Source organism: Pongo pygmaeus, chromosome 6, assembly GCF_028885625.2.
Source record: "Pongo pygmaeus isolate AG05252 chromosome 6, NHGRI_mPonPyg2-v2.0_pri, whole genome shotgun sequence".
NCBI classification, from domain to species: domain Eukaryota; kingdom Metazoa; phylum Chordata; class Mammalia; order Primates; family Hominidae; genus Pongo; species Pongo pygmaeus.
This window is the reverse complement of record NC_072379.2, coordinates 87,630,307-87,644,962: the sequence shown is the minus strand read 5'-3', so window position 1 is coordinate 87,644,962 and position 14,656 is coordinate 87,630,307. Positions and strand designations below refer to the sequence as shown.

Genomic DNA, 14,656 nt, shown 5'->3' with positions numbered 1-14,656 from the left:
TGAGAATAACTGGATTTTCCTCCCTTACTGTGTCATTTGAAGTATAGATAATGAATTATAGAAGTAACTATAAAGACATAATATACTTTGGATCCTTAACAATTTTAAACAGACTATTCATAGAATAATATAAAATATTTCTTAAAACCTACAGAAGTAAGTTTAAAATTAAATAAATCTGGCTTATTTAATTTTAAATAAGCTTATCTGGCTACATGTTTTTATTTTTTGCCTCACTCTTTATTACTATTCATGCTTTATGAATTCAAATGAATGACAGTAGGAGAATTTGATAAATGTACATAAGTAGTAAATATGAGCATCTGCATCATAACTTTCATCTTATTCATTCATCTTTCTGCTTATTTTATGTATTTATATTAGGAATGTGGCTTTACCAAGGATTTGATACTGTTTGCCACCTTTAATGAAGGTAAAAAACATAAAACTTTGAACTTCTTATAATTATCTTGATGAGTCTTGTACAACATTTAAGCTTTCATTTTACTTTTTTTCCCTCACAGTTAAAAGTCAAAATCTTTTGGTAAAAGGACTTAAGCTTTCTAATTCCTATGAAGATTTTGAGTTGAAGAAATTACTATTCAATGTAATTGTGATCTTATGTAAAGATTTACCTACTGTACAGGTAAACAGTGATCAAGGCAAGAAAATCAATAAAAATTGTCTTACTTTGTAGTATACCTATTTTAAAGTCCTGACTGTAAATATCTTATCAGTTCATATATTTACCACAGAAAGTTGTAAAATCTTACTGGCCTGAATTTTAGCTTTTAAAATTTTTCTTTGCTTATCTGTTAGTAAACAGTGAAGTACTTAAATTTAAACCACATAAACCAAAGAAAAATAGTAGAACCTAAGAGATTTAATAATACAGTTAAATCTCTTGAATTAGACAGCATAAAATGAAAGAAGCTTCACATAGGCCCATTCCAACCTAATAATCTGTCTCTGACCATAGTAACAAGGACTGATTTAATGATGGAGAAAATTATTAACCTCTGTGATGCCAATCTCAAACTCTTATGAACCTGCTGTTTCATCACACAAACCTAATGTTTTTAATCACTTTTACTGTCTATGAATTTATCTTAATACTTTGTTTCCTGCATAACAGCGTGATGTCATTTGAAGAACATTGGAACTGAATTTCACTTCCGGCTTATCACCTACTAGCTATGTAGCCTTAGAAAAGTTACCTCATCTATCTGTCGTTCATTTCCTCCTCCTGTAAAGGAAAGATTATAATGCTTCAGCCCTGCTCACAGGTCTATCGTGAAGTTGCGATGAAGGCTTTTTGAACAATAAAGTGATAGTAAATGTATTATTAACAATTCTGTTTAGTTAGTTACTGCATTAAGTGAAATTTCCATTTAGTCTAAAACGCTACAAAGCTCCAAGGATTACCATGAAAAAGAAGTAGGAATTCAGTCTATCAACTTCACTACCAATAATAGAAAGATGGGATAGTCTAGCAGTAAAGGCTTTAGTCAGACAGAATCTCAGTGCTACCGCTTTCTAGCTATGTGGCATTGAATGGGTTGTTTGATTTCTCTAAATCCCAGGTAGCTCAACTTCAACATGGGGATAACACCTACCTCGAGATTATTATGAGGATTTAACTAGCTGAGCATTTTCTTAGTAATGCAACTTTAAGGAATATATATATTTTCAAATGCTCAGGAAAAGAAAAATTGTCTTTATAATTATAACTTTATTATTTCTGACAAAAAAATACATACTGTGTAGAACCTAAATGTATTTTCCAAAATGCAAATGGAAAATCATTTGGAAAATTATTCCATAAAGTATGGTTTATTATTCCAATAGAGTATTATATAAATATTAAAATTAGACCTATAAAGATAATAAAATTTACAATACAGTTTGTAAGTCAATTCTAATTGATTGAACAACATTTTATAGGCAACAGAGCCAAGTAGCACAGATTATGGTGAGGAGCTTCTTAAAACACTTTGTGAGCAGTGAAATCAACAATTTTTATGTGTCACATAATTTGTGGTCCGGTAATATTACTAGTAATAATAATGAATATGTACACTATCATTTGCAATACACAGGGGTTTTTTTTGAAACATTATATACTTAATTCTAGCAATAATGTTAGAACTAGTAGTTATTCCTGTTTTCTCAACTCTAAATCTTGCATTCTTTTCACGTGGAGTAGTAGGGAATTAGAAAAATTAATTGTTTTTGTTAAAATCTTTATAGAATAATGCCAAGTTAAAAGAAAATTAAATATAGCATATGGTGTTTTATTCTCATGTGAATCATAAGTATGCATCCATCAGAATCAGCTATATTAATTCTGTTGTCATAATAGCTATGCATTTTAATCTCATTTTTATTAAAATTATGGGTTCAATAAAATTTTAAAATACTAGGCATGTAATGAAACATGGCTTGTGACCTAACTGACATTTATTTGGTAGAATGTTTATGTAAGTTCTGTTACATGTGGTTAAATATTCACTGTAGTCATTACCTCAGACAAAATTATTTTTTATGGTACACATCTGAGTCTGTGAGATATTTCCTTTTTAAAAAAGAGAGTGAGGAAAGAAATGTCAGCACTTGCCCCAAAATATTCTACTCCTATGGTTTTATTATAAGCAGGAACTACATTACATATATGAGCAGCAAAAACACAAAATTAATACATATTTTATATTATTGTCAGAGAGTACATACGTCAGAAAAGAGGATTATAACTGTTATTTAATTTTTGGTGGTTTTTTTGGTACCTATCATAGATTGGGGTTATTTTATAAAGGAATTATTTTGAAATAATCCTCAATAAAACATCAAAATGTAAATTTTTTATTTAATTGCCTTAAAGTATTTTTAGCTATGTTTCTAACAAAGTATCCTTTGTTCTTTCTCACAGCTATTAATTGATGGCAAAGTTATTTTGGCTTTGTTTACCTATGTTAAGAAGCCAGAGAAACAAAAAATAATTGACTGGTCTGCAGCACAGTATGAAGAATTACAACTGCATGCAATTGCCACTTTGTCATCAGTGGCTCCTTTATTAATAGAAGAATACATGTCATGCCAGGGAAATGCTCGAGTCCTTGCATTTCTAGAATGGTGTGAGAGTGAAGGTGAGTGGCCCTTCAAGATTCTTGTCAAAATTCTAATCATATTTCAACTGAATGCTCAATATATGCATAGAGATAACAATGAAGTTAATTAAAGCTATGAGAAGTAAAAACATATAGACCTATCTTCTTAATGTATTTATATGTTGTTTTAAGAAAAACACAGATTTTAAAGTCAGACATTAGTAAATGTCATAGTTGATGCACACCTAAAGAAATCATACATGTAATTTAAATTTTTGTATTATTAGACCTATCTAAAAATTATATTTGGGAAGAAAATAAATGCTGGCGATATTTTATTTGCTTTGTTTGTTTGTTGAGACGGGGTCTCACCCTGTCACCCAGGCTACAGTGCAATGGCATGCTCATGGCTCACTGCAGCCTCACCCTCCTGGGCTCTAGCGATCCTCCCACCCCAGCCTTCCCAGTAGCTGGGACTACAAGTGCATGCCACCACACGAAGCTAATTTTTGTATTTTATATAGACAGGGTTTTGCCATGTTGCTCAGGCTGGTCTCAAACTCCTGGGCTCAAGCCATCTGCCTACTTCGGCCTCTCACAGTGTTGCGATTACAGGCGTGAGCCTGAAATGAATTACAATATTGCCCAGTCTGGCAGTATTATAATGCATTCATTCAACAAATATTTATGACTGCCTACTGAGTACAAGATACTGTCTTAACTACTGAAAATACAGTTAGGCTTAAAATAAATATCCTTTTCTCTATGGAGCTTAAAATCTAGATCTCTAGCCAGAAATAATGACTCCAGTGTGGTCTACCAAATTAGTAGAGCCCCAATTTGTTTGTATTTTGTTTTAGTTCTTAGAAAGGAAATAAGAAATACATTCGTTTTTTAAAAAGTTTTATAAGGAAGATATTGCATCTTTTCTGGTAGAAATTTTGCTCTGGCAATAATTTTGTATGATGCATTTTCATTAGATCAAGAATATCACCCATTTATTCATGAAGGAGGAAAAACTGACAGGCTTTTTATTCTCTAGTTTCTAATATGCTGAGCTACTAAATTTAGTCTTATAAAATTATTTTCCACTGAATAAAGCAATTCTTCAGTCTATCCTTTATATCATTTATGTTTGTAGAAGACTTTAAGGCAAAAGGGGAAATGCTGGCTAATAAGAGAAAGACTGATAGCTAATAGTTATTCAAAACCTACTATCTGGTGAGCCTTAAACACCTTCCAAGTATTAAGTCATTTAGTCCTCTCAACAAACCTAGGAGGTATAGGTACTCTTATTATCCCTGTGTATCAGATGGGTAGAACTCAGTCTAAGAAGCTAAATAATTATTCCTGGCCACAAGTGGCAGAGCAAAAATTTAATCCAGGTTCTATAATAGAACCCACAATTTTAACCAACATGCAATACTCAGAACAGTATTTTCAACTTTTTTTTTTTTTAGCTAGAAACATAAAGCTACTTCTAAAATAAGCTTTTAAAGAAAGCATAGCATAAAGAAGGGAGGATTTGCCTTGCTATTTATCAAGACCTATGATAAAGCTATAGTAATTAAAATTATGTGGTACTGGGTCATGGAGAGACCAATGGCATGGAATATATGGAAGGTTGGCTTTATGAGAGATGATACTGCCAATCAGTGAGGGAAGGGTGGTGTTGGGGCAGTTGGTCCTCCATGTGAAAAAATAAAAATTAGACCTCTTCACTTTGTTTTTTCTAAAAATCAATTGCAAAAGTAATAAATTAAAGATGTAAATATGAAAAATCATACAGTGAAACTCTTAGAAGAAAACATGGGAAAATATCTTTTTGCTAGATATCAGGGTAGGAAAGGTTTCTTTAAAAAGACTCATGAGTTAAAGGTATAAGAAAAGATTGATGCATTTAACTACAGTAAAACGTACAAATGTCTGTTTGACAAAATCTAAGTGAAATACTAATTTACAAGTTGAGAGATGACATTTACTACCCCGTGACTGATAATAGATTAGAATCCAGGTTCATAAAGAACTCCTATATATCAACAAGAAAACAACTCAGTAGAGAAGTATACAAGGACTAGGGACTGCCATGTCACAGAGAAAACCCCAAATTTTCAAAAAACATGTAAAAACTCTAAATCTCATTGGCAATCAGATAAATGCAAATTAACAGCAATAAACTACCATTTCACATTTAACAGGTTTCGTGGGGGAAAATCAAGGCCAGGTGCAGTAGCTCACACCTGTAATCCCAACACTTTCAAGGCAGGAGGATCACTTGAGGCCAGGAGTTCAAGATCAGCCTGGGCAACATGGTGAGACCCCATCTCTTAAAAAAAAAAAATTAGCTGGTCATAGTGGCACACACCTGTAGTCCTAGCTTCTTGGGAGGCTGAGATGGGAGTATCACTTGAGCCCAAGAGACTAAGGCTTCAGTGAGCTGTGATCATACTACTGCACTCTAGCCTGGGCAACAGAGCAAGACCCTGTCTCTTAAAAAAGAAAAATTAACTCATCTTATACATCGTATCTGTATAAACACCTTGGAAAACAATTTAGCACCTTTAGTAAAATTCGATGTGGATGTATCCTATATTATTCTGGTCACATGGAAAAACACTTCTCAATGGATATAAGAGGACATGAACCAGAATGTTTATTGTAACAGTTTATACTAGTGAATGGATAAACTATATTTCATTTATAAAAATGAATGCTGAAACCAATTAAAATTAATAATCTAGATCTACTTGTGACAATGTGAATAATTTTTAAAATAAACATGTTGAGTAACAGAAGCAAATTGCAAAAGATACATATAATATGATACATTTGAGTAAAATTCTAAAACACATACTTCTATTCTGAGAATAGTAAGAGGGAAAAGGGATAATATTTTATTTCTCTAAAAAAAAACTAAAGCAAATATGACAAAATTTTAACATTTGTTTAAACTTTTGATAGATGTATAAGATATCTGATATATTGGCTTTGTTTATTTGAAATGTTTTTGTTTTAAATTATCACTTTTTCTCCACAGATCCGTTTTTCAGTCATGGTAACAGTTTTCATGGTACAGGTGGCCGAGGCAACAAGTTTGCCCAGATGCGTTACAGTTTAAGACTCCTGAGAGCCATGGTCTACCTTGAAGATGAGACTGTAAACAAAGATCTTTGTGAAAAGGGAACAATTCAGCAAATGATAGGTAAAATATAACATGGTGGTTTACTGATGAAAGAGGAATATTTTTAATAGTAGTAGTTTTGTTTGAAATGTTTTTCCAAAATTTATTTTGTCCTTATGACTGAGAAACTCCTGAATATTTTCTTGATTTTTGTTTCATATTGTTACTATAAATTAGTGTGTCTTCTTATTGAAATATCATACTTACTAACCCTTTAAGCATTTATTTATTCAACTCAGATATCATTTCATTAGGATTATCTTTATCTTTTTTTAAAATGGCCTATTGTTATGTTTTATTCTTTTAGTAATAAAGGTCACCACTTTTGACCAAGGCTTTTGGAGCTATTTTAAAACAGGATAACATGGCATGTTCCAATGCATGTGTCAAAACAGAACGTTGGTACATTGGTATTTACAGAAATGTACAGAGGAGTTTCTTTTCTGATACGAAATATCAGAATATCCTTGACTTTTAACTTACAGTTGACTATGCTAGATGAGAAAATGGAAACTATGTATATCATAGAAAGATAGCATGTGTTACCCTATACGTCATCAATTAAACACTTAATGAGTGTCTCCTAAAATAAGTACACATAAACTTAGTGTAAAATTCAGAACCCCTAAACAAAAGCTGCTTTGCCTTTTTTTATTTAAGAAATAAATAGTTCTCTAGATCATACCTTTCCTTGACTTTGAAAAGAGCTATTTCAGTCATTCATATTCAGTGATTGCTTCACTAATCAATTATATAATCTGCTAGATGTCAATTAATTATAAATGCCTACTCAAAAAATCTTCTACTTGTTAAATTAAGGTGGTTACTCTTCCATCATTAGTGGAGTGGAGTGGTGCTCTCCAATAATAATAATATAGGAAATAGCAGGAAATCAAAGTATATTGAAAAGAAGCTAGGTGAAAACATTTACCTTTTTGCCCAGTTTGTTTGGGATGAACAAACCTGAAAGTACATTTTATCATTCCTGTGCACATTCTGTTGCACAAAACTCAGTCTAACTAGAGGAAATCCAGGAAATGTAATCTTTCATATGTCTAGGAAGAATTCTTAATCCTGCCTGCACTAGGGAATAGGGTAGGGAAAAGGGAAAACAAATAGCAATGGTTTTTTTCTCCTTAGAACCTTTTCCCTTTAACTGGAAAGAAGCTGATCTTTATGTTAAGTTCTTAGAGGCAGGGACCTTGTCTTATTGAGTCTAACATGGCTGTGTAGTAGTAACGTGCTCAATAAGTAGTAACTAGATTTTAAATGTAAATGTTTATACACTTCCTGGGTACAGTGTACACTGCTTGGTGACAGGTGCACCAGAATCTCAGAAACCACCAATAAAGAACTTATCCATGTAACCAAAAACCACCTATTCCCCAAAAACTATTGAAATAAAATATAAATGTTTATATACTTCCTGTGTAGACACTGGGGTTACAAACATGTATAGAGCAGGACACGGAGGACCTTTTCTTTAATGAGAAAATAGAAACTACATATATCATAGAAAGATAGCATGTGTTAGCCTACACATCATCAATTAGACACTTAATGAGTAGTACAGAGTAAATGTTACGGAAACTAAGAGGCTTGGGTAGGTTTTCAAGGCTAGGATGTCTTAGGATTCCGTGAGGTAAAGGTAGTTTAGAGGTGGAAAAGAAGAGAAGGCCTTCAAGCAAGGGAATACCATGAACAGAGAGACATGGTCCTGAAATATGAATGGTAATGTGTTCAGAACTAGTTTAAGAGGAGCCAAAGTTTTATGAAGATAAATAACACAAGATAGGTTAATTGTATAGTTAGAGGCCAAGATGGAATGAGTTTTGGGTGATTGACAGTAGTTCGAACTTCATCCTCTTAAGGCATGGAGAGCCTCAAAGGGTTTTGATTAGTGAGATTATATGTACAATGTTATGTTTTAGGAAGAAGAATCTGGGAGAAATAGAATGATCTATAACAAGGAGAGAATAAAGGCAAGGAGTTGAAGGGTACATAAATATGAGCATTATACTATGTGTTACAGGCAGCAGGGAAAGTTTCTGCCTACACCCAGGTAGGAAGAAGAATGAGATGATCTAGAAAGAAGAAGCAGACCTATGGCCAGTCAAACTGGATTCCCAGAAGATGTTCCTGATAAAGCGATATAGGCCCCTCTATCCATGGCATACCCCAGCACTGAGCCTCCAGCAGGCTCAACTAGCCTGTCTTAGGGTCTGATTCCCCCCAACTGTAATTCATCCTAATGGGACCTAGAATAGTCGCTCAGGGCCAGTTATGGAGATAGGCTATGATTTCCGTGGCCCTTCTACTTTGGAACATAGCTCCATACTTTCTCATTAATGCCAGTTACCCCTTTAACTGAGAAAAAGTGACTTTTTTTCTTTATTTAAAGCTTAAAAAAATCCTTTTTGAGGCAAAAGGATATCATGAATATCATTTCATCAGTGTTAGTGGCCATCTTCAGTCCTTTTCAATTTCAATTAGAAGCAAAAGAGGGATTTTAAAGGACATGGAATACTGTTATCTAAAGTTGTTTAAAACACCTTCAGTTAGACATCAAGGAAAGATGCAGAAAGCAGTAACAGGAATAGAAAACACCCCTAAAGAGATCTGCCACCTTTGCTTAGAATTGACCCTGTTAACCATGAGGAGAGGAAGAGATTAGGCAAACCACAGTCAGGAAATTTGGTCATATATTTGCAAAGTCACTCATTTCCTACCTCATGAAACTCTGCATATTTTTAAACACAGTTTGCTGAGCAAAGTATCAGGTTATTGGGGCATCCTTTAATGACATGCTATTAATTCTGAACTAGAATTCCTATATATGTGAGGCTATGGATTACAATGAGAAATTCTATATATGTAGGTGGGGCTACTGATTGTATTGAAAGCTCCAGGAATTCATTTATCATCTTCTTTTTGCAGCCTCTAGGTTACTACGCAATGAAAATATCCTCTTCTAAAGTAGTTTTTCTAGGCTGGGCATGGTGGTGCACACCTGTAATCCCAACACTTTGCGAGGCCGAGACAGGAGGATTACTTGAGCCAAGGAATTCAAGATTAGCCTGGGCAACATAATGAGACCTTGTCTCTTTATAACAAATAAAAATAAATAAGTAAATAAAATAAAAGTTTCTCTAGCCAAATAAACTTTTTAGAAGAGATTTCCAAACAGTAATTGATCAAAATAAAAGTAGTGTCCAATAACTATACATTCTTTAAACATTTTCATACCAGGAATCTTTAAAAATATAATAAGCAAGCCTAATGAAAAGGAAGAAGCCATTGTTTTGGAAATCCAGTCTGATATATTACTTATCCTATCTGGTCTTTGTGAGAATCACATTCAAAGGAAGGTATGTATGCCTGTGAAAGTTTTGTTCAGGTCTCCCAGTCACCTAACACTATAAACTATTTTTGGAAGTCTCTATAATTGTATTTAATTTTGTGAAAATTTAATATTTTTGTTAATAATTAGAGCATAATTATATAAAGTAAAAGGTACAGAATATACAACAGTATACACCCATTTAACTAATGCCCCCAATTAAAACAGAGAATATTTCTATCTCTATAAAATTTCCTCATCCTGTTAGAAGCCATGCCCCCACTCACTTCCAGACAAACTACTGTTCTGTTTTCTATTCCTATAGGTTGGTTTTGCCTATTCTTTAAGTTTATATGAATGGAATCACACAATATTTACTCTTTTATGTCTGGATTCTGTCACCCAGCATCATATTTTAGAAATATATCCATGTTGGCCGGGCATGGTGGCTCAGGCCTGTAATCTCAGCACTTTGGGAGGCTGAGGCAGGTGGATTGCCTGAGGTCAGGAGTTCGAGACCAGCCTGGCCAACATGGTGAAACCTCATATCTACTAAAAATACAAAAATTAGCCAGGCGTATGGTGTGCGCCTGTAATCTCAGTTACTTGGGAGGCTGAGGCACGAGAATTGCTTGAACCTAGGAGGTTACAGTGAGCCCAGATCTCACCACTGCACTCCAGCCTAGGTGACACAGCGAGACTCCATCTGAAAAAAAGAAAAAGAAAAAGAAAGAAAGAAATATATCCATGTCATTGCATGTATCAATAATTCATTTCTTTTTATTGCTAAATAGTATTCCATTGTGTGAATATATCAAAATGTGTTCATCTGTTCCCCTATTGATAGATAGGTACTTGGGTTGTTTTTATTTACAGCTATAATGAATAAAGCTTCAGTGAACATTCTTGTACTAGTCTTGTACTAGTGGGTATAATGCTTTCATTTCTCTTGGGTAAGTATCTACAATTGGACTTGATGTATCATAAAGTAGGTGTGTCTTTATAAGAAACTGCCAAACAGTTTTCCAGAGTGAGCTGTACCATTTTAAATGTTGTTTGGGGTTTGAATTGGGTTCAAACCTAAAGCCAAAAGTTAGAACAAGATCTTAATCCCCTTTTATCTTTTTTAGCTCCATAGTGAACTCTGAGTCTCAGAGATTGATAATTTAAATGTTAAATAGCAAGGGATGGAATTGGAAAGATAAAAACAAAAAAATGATGGTTTCAATAGATAGATTTTAAGTGAATGCCTGTTTAGCTCCAAGCTTTGATTCAACTTCTCATCGTATTCTACCACCCGGTGCCTGGGCTCCTCTGGAAAAATAATCATAATCTTGCTTACTGGGAACCAGAACTGAACAGCAAGGCAATGAGAAAGGTAATTAGTAAGAGAAAAATATCAAGTGGTTAAAACTTCACATAAACTATTAAATGTTTTAACTACATTTATATTTTATTTCTATCTTGCGGTCATTAGAAAATCTTGCATGATAGTTCTTACTATCTAAGAATTGATCTGACATAATGCTAGACTGCATTGATTATAATATTGAAGAAAATCAAGGTGCAAGTTTTATGACTTTTTTAGGAGAAAGGGAATAAAACAAAAAATATCAAGAGATATTATTAAGCTGGCATGTTGATTGATGCCCCCTCTTAAAATGCTTAGTTTTATAATAATTTGTCTTAAATTCCTGAGAACAAGTAAGTACAGTTTTTTAAATTGCAGTAAAAATAGTATTTTTCTAACAATGTTGCTGTATTTCTCTGGTAAAAAAGCAATATTAGGGGACTGATAAAGTAGGAAAGGGAGGAATTATTTATTTATTTCAAGAAATAATTTAAAACAAATATCTTAAACAGGAAATTTTCGGAACTGAAGGAGTAGATATAGTTCTTCATGTGATGAAAACAGACCCCAGGAAGTTACAGAGTGGCTTAGGCTATAATGTACTTCTTTTTAGTACATTGGACAGCATTTGGTGAGTATTGCTATAATCAAATTAGGTAGACTCACAGCAGTCATGCATCACTTTACAACAGTGAGGATACATTCTGAGAAATGTTTCCTTAGGCAATTTCGTCTTATGCAAACATTATAGGATGTAGTTACACAAACGTAGATGGTATAGCCTACTATACACTTAGGCTAGATGGTATAGCCTAAAGGCTACAAACTGTATGTCATGTTACTGTACTGAAGATTGTAGGCAATTGTAACACAATGGTAAGTATTATGTATCTAAACATACCTAAACATTAAAAAAGGTACAGTAAGACTACAGAATAAAAGATTTAAAAAAATTTGTACGCTTGTATAGGGCACTTATAAATGGAGCTTGCAGTACTAGTTGCTGTGAGTGAGTCAGTGAGTGAATGGTGAATGAATGTGAAGGCCTAGGACCTTATTATACGTTACTGTAGACTTTATCAACACTCTACATTTAGATTACACTAAACTTACTTTTAAAATATTTTTCTTTTCTCAATAAATTAACCTTAGATTACTATAATTTTTTTTTTTACTTTATAAATGTTTTCATTTTCTTTAAGTTTTTGGCTCTTTTGTAATAACATTTAGCTTAAAATACAAACATATTTATAGCCATACAAAAATATTTTTTCTTTATATTTTTATTCTATAAGTTTCTTCTGTTTTTTAAAAAATTACATTGTTTTTACTTGTTAAACATTTTGTTAAAAACTAAGATTCAAACACAAATTAGCCTAGGCTTGTGAAAAAATATTTGTGTGCATATATTTTATTAAACATCATAGATATTTCTGTCCAGTATACACCTAGATGTAAAAATGCCCAGATCTGGGCATTTTTATGTCTGTTCAGCTTTAGGAGATAATACCAAAAAATTTTCCAAAGTACTTACATCAATTACACCTTTCCCAGTAGTGTGGAGGTTTCTCCTTTTTCCACACTCTTACCAACACATTGTGTTGTATCTTTCATTGCAGCCGTTCTTGTGGACTTGTGCCAGTGTCTCTTTGTAGTTTTAATTTTCATATTCCTGATTGCTAGTGAGTTCATTTGCCATTTAAATAGCCTTTTTTGTGTGAAATCCCTACTCAAGTCTCTTGCTCACTTTTCTACTGAATTACCTATTGTTTTTTAGAGTTCTTTATATGTCCTGGATATGAGCCTTTTTCTGTTACATGTTGTCAAATATATTCTGCCACTCTGAGGCTTACATTTTCACTCTCTTCACTCTCTTTTTGTTGAACTGATAGTCTTAATTTCAGTGTGGTCCAATTTACCAATCTTTTTATATGGTCAGTACTTTTAGTGCCCTGTTTAAACAGTCTTTCCTTACCCCATAGTCATGAAGATCACTGCCTATGTTTCTTCTAGAAGCTTTATTGTTTTGCCCTTTACATTTAGACCTACAATCTACTTGGAATTGATTTGTATGTATGGTGTAAGGTGAGGTACAAGTTTTACTTTTTTTGTATGGATGTAATTCAATGCTGTTTTTGGATAAACCATCCTTTACCCACTGCTTTGCAGTACCTTCTTTGTACAAATCAAATGTCCATATATATTTGGATCTATTTCTAGGCTTTCTGTGCTGTTCTACCGGTCTTTTGTCTATCCTTCTGTAATGTGCTATTTTAATAATTAGGTCTTCTTAATAAGTCTAGACATCTGGTAGAGTAAGTCTTTCTACTTTTTCCTCCCCCATTAAGATTGTCTTAGCTTTTGCTGACCCTTTGCATTTGGATATTATATTAGTCAAGATTCCCTAGAGAGACAGAACCAGTAGGAAAAAAAAAACAGAGAGAAAGAGAGATTGATATTTATTATAAGGAATTGGCTCACACAATTATAAAGGCTGAAAAGTCCCAAGAACTACTGTCAGCAAGTGGAATACCCAGGAATACCGATGGTGTAGTTCCAGTCTGAGACTGAAGGCCTAAGGACCAGAAAACCCAGTGTTCTGAGTGCCAATCTGAAAGCTGGATGCTTGAAGCCCAAGAAGAGCAAATATTTCCATTTGAGTCTGAAAGCCTGAGTCCCAGCTCAGCAGTCAGGCAGAGGAGTTCCCTCTTACTCAGCCTTTACATTCTGTTTAGATCTTCAGTTGCTTGCATAAGGCCCACCCACATTAGTAAGGGCAGGCTACTTTATTCAGTTTACTGATTAAAATGTTAATTACATCCAGAAACACCTTCACAGACACACCCAGAATAATGTTTGCCCAAATCTCTGGCCACCCCAGGGGTAAAACCTGGGACCACCTGAATGGGAGGAGCAAAGCTGATGGCATTTTATATACCAGCCTCTACCCTACTCCTACTGTCTATGCACCATAATGAAACAGGCAGTAGAAACAATGTCTTTTCTTTTCTTTTTTTTTTTTTTTTTTTTTTTAAGAGTGAGCTATGTTTAGAAAGGGGACACAGGAAAGTGACCACAGCAGGCTTGCAATTTCCGGGAGGAACTGAGAATAGTATCTGTTGCTACCACCAGTGATAGCTTGTTCAGTCCACATTCCCTATCAGGAAGAAGAGTGCAAGTAGCCCCAGCAGCAGCTTTAAACCCTGATACCATGTGAGCTGCACAAACCAAAGTAGGCACTTTAGTAAATTGTTACAGGAAAGGGGTCCTGATCCAGACTGAAAGAGAGGGTTCTTGGATCACACACAGGAAGGAATTCAGGGTGAGTCCAAAGGATAAAGTGAAAGCAAGTTAATTAGGAAAGTAAAGGAATAAAAGAATGGCTACTCCACAGAGCAGCCCTGAGGGCTGCTGGTTTCCCATTTGTATGGTTATCTCTATAAAACACGGGGTGGATTATTTATGCCTCCCCTTTATAGAACATAAAAGGTAACTTCCTGATGTTGCCATGGCATTTGTAAACTGTCGTTGCACTGGTGGGAGTGTAGCAGTGAGGACAAGCAGAGGTCACTTGTGTCAGCATGTTGGTTTTGGTGAGTTTTAACTGGCTTATTCACTGCAACCTGTTTTATCCCCAAGGTCTTCATGACCTGTATCTTTTGCGACCTCCTATCTCATCC

The 14,656-nt window shown here is 34.1% G+C and overlaps 1 protein-coding gene across 25 annotated transcripts in view; it reads left to right on the top strand.

Annotated features, from left to right (window-relative positions):
• Window positions 1-14,656, top strand: part of CFAP69 (cilia and flagella associated protein 69) — a 71,972-nt gene that overhangs the window by 37,760 nt on the left and 19,556 nt on the right. For 15 of the 25 annotated variants that reach the window (XR_010126955.1, XR_010126956.1, XM_063667607.1 and 12 more), the window contains 7 exons: window positions 385-433; window positions 525-646; window positions 2,927-3,143; window positions 6,142-6,306; window positions 9,535-9,653; window positions 10,884-11,003; window positions 11,489-11,607. Coding sequence is in view for 23 of the 25 variants with exons in the window: in XM_063667607.1 (XP_063523677.1) it covers window positions 385-433; window positions 525-646; window positions 2,927-3,143; window positions 6,142-6,306; window positions 9,535-9,653; window positions 10,884-11,003; window positions 11,489-11,607 (911 nt within the window). In the remaining 2 variants the exon portion in view is untranslated. The remainder of the gene's footprint in view (window positions 1-384; window positions 434-524; window positions 647-2,926; window positions 3,144-6,141; window positions 6,307-9,534; window positions 9,654-10,883; window positions 11,004-11,488; window positions 11,608-14,656) is intronic. The other 10 variants (XM_063667616.1, XM_063667626.1, XM_063667628.1 and 7 more) reach the window with 1 other exon arrangement.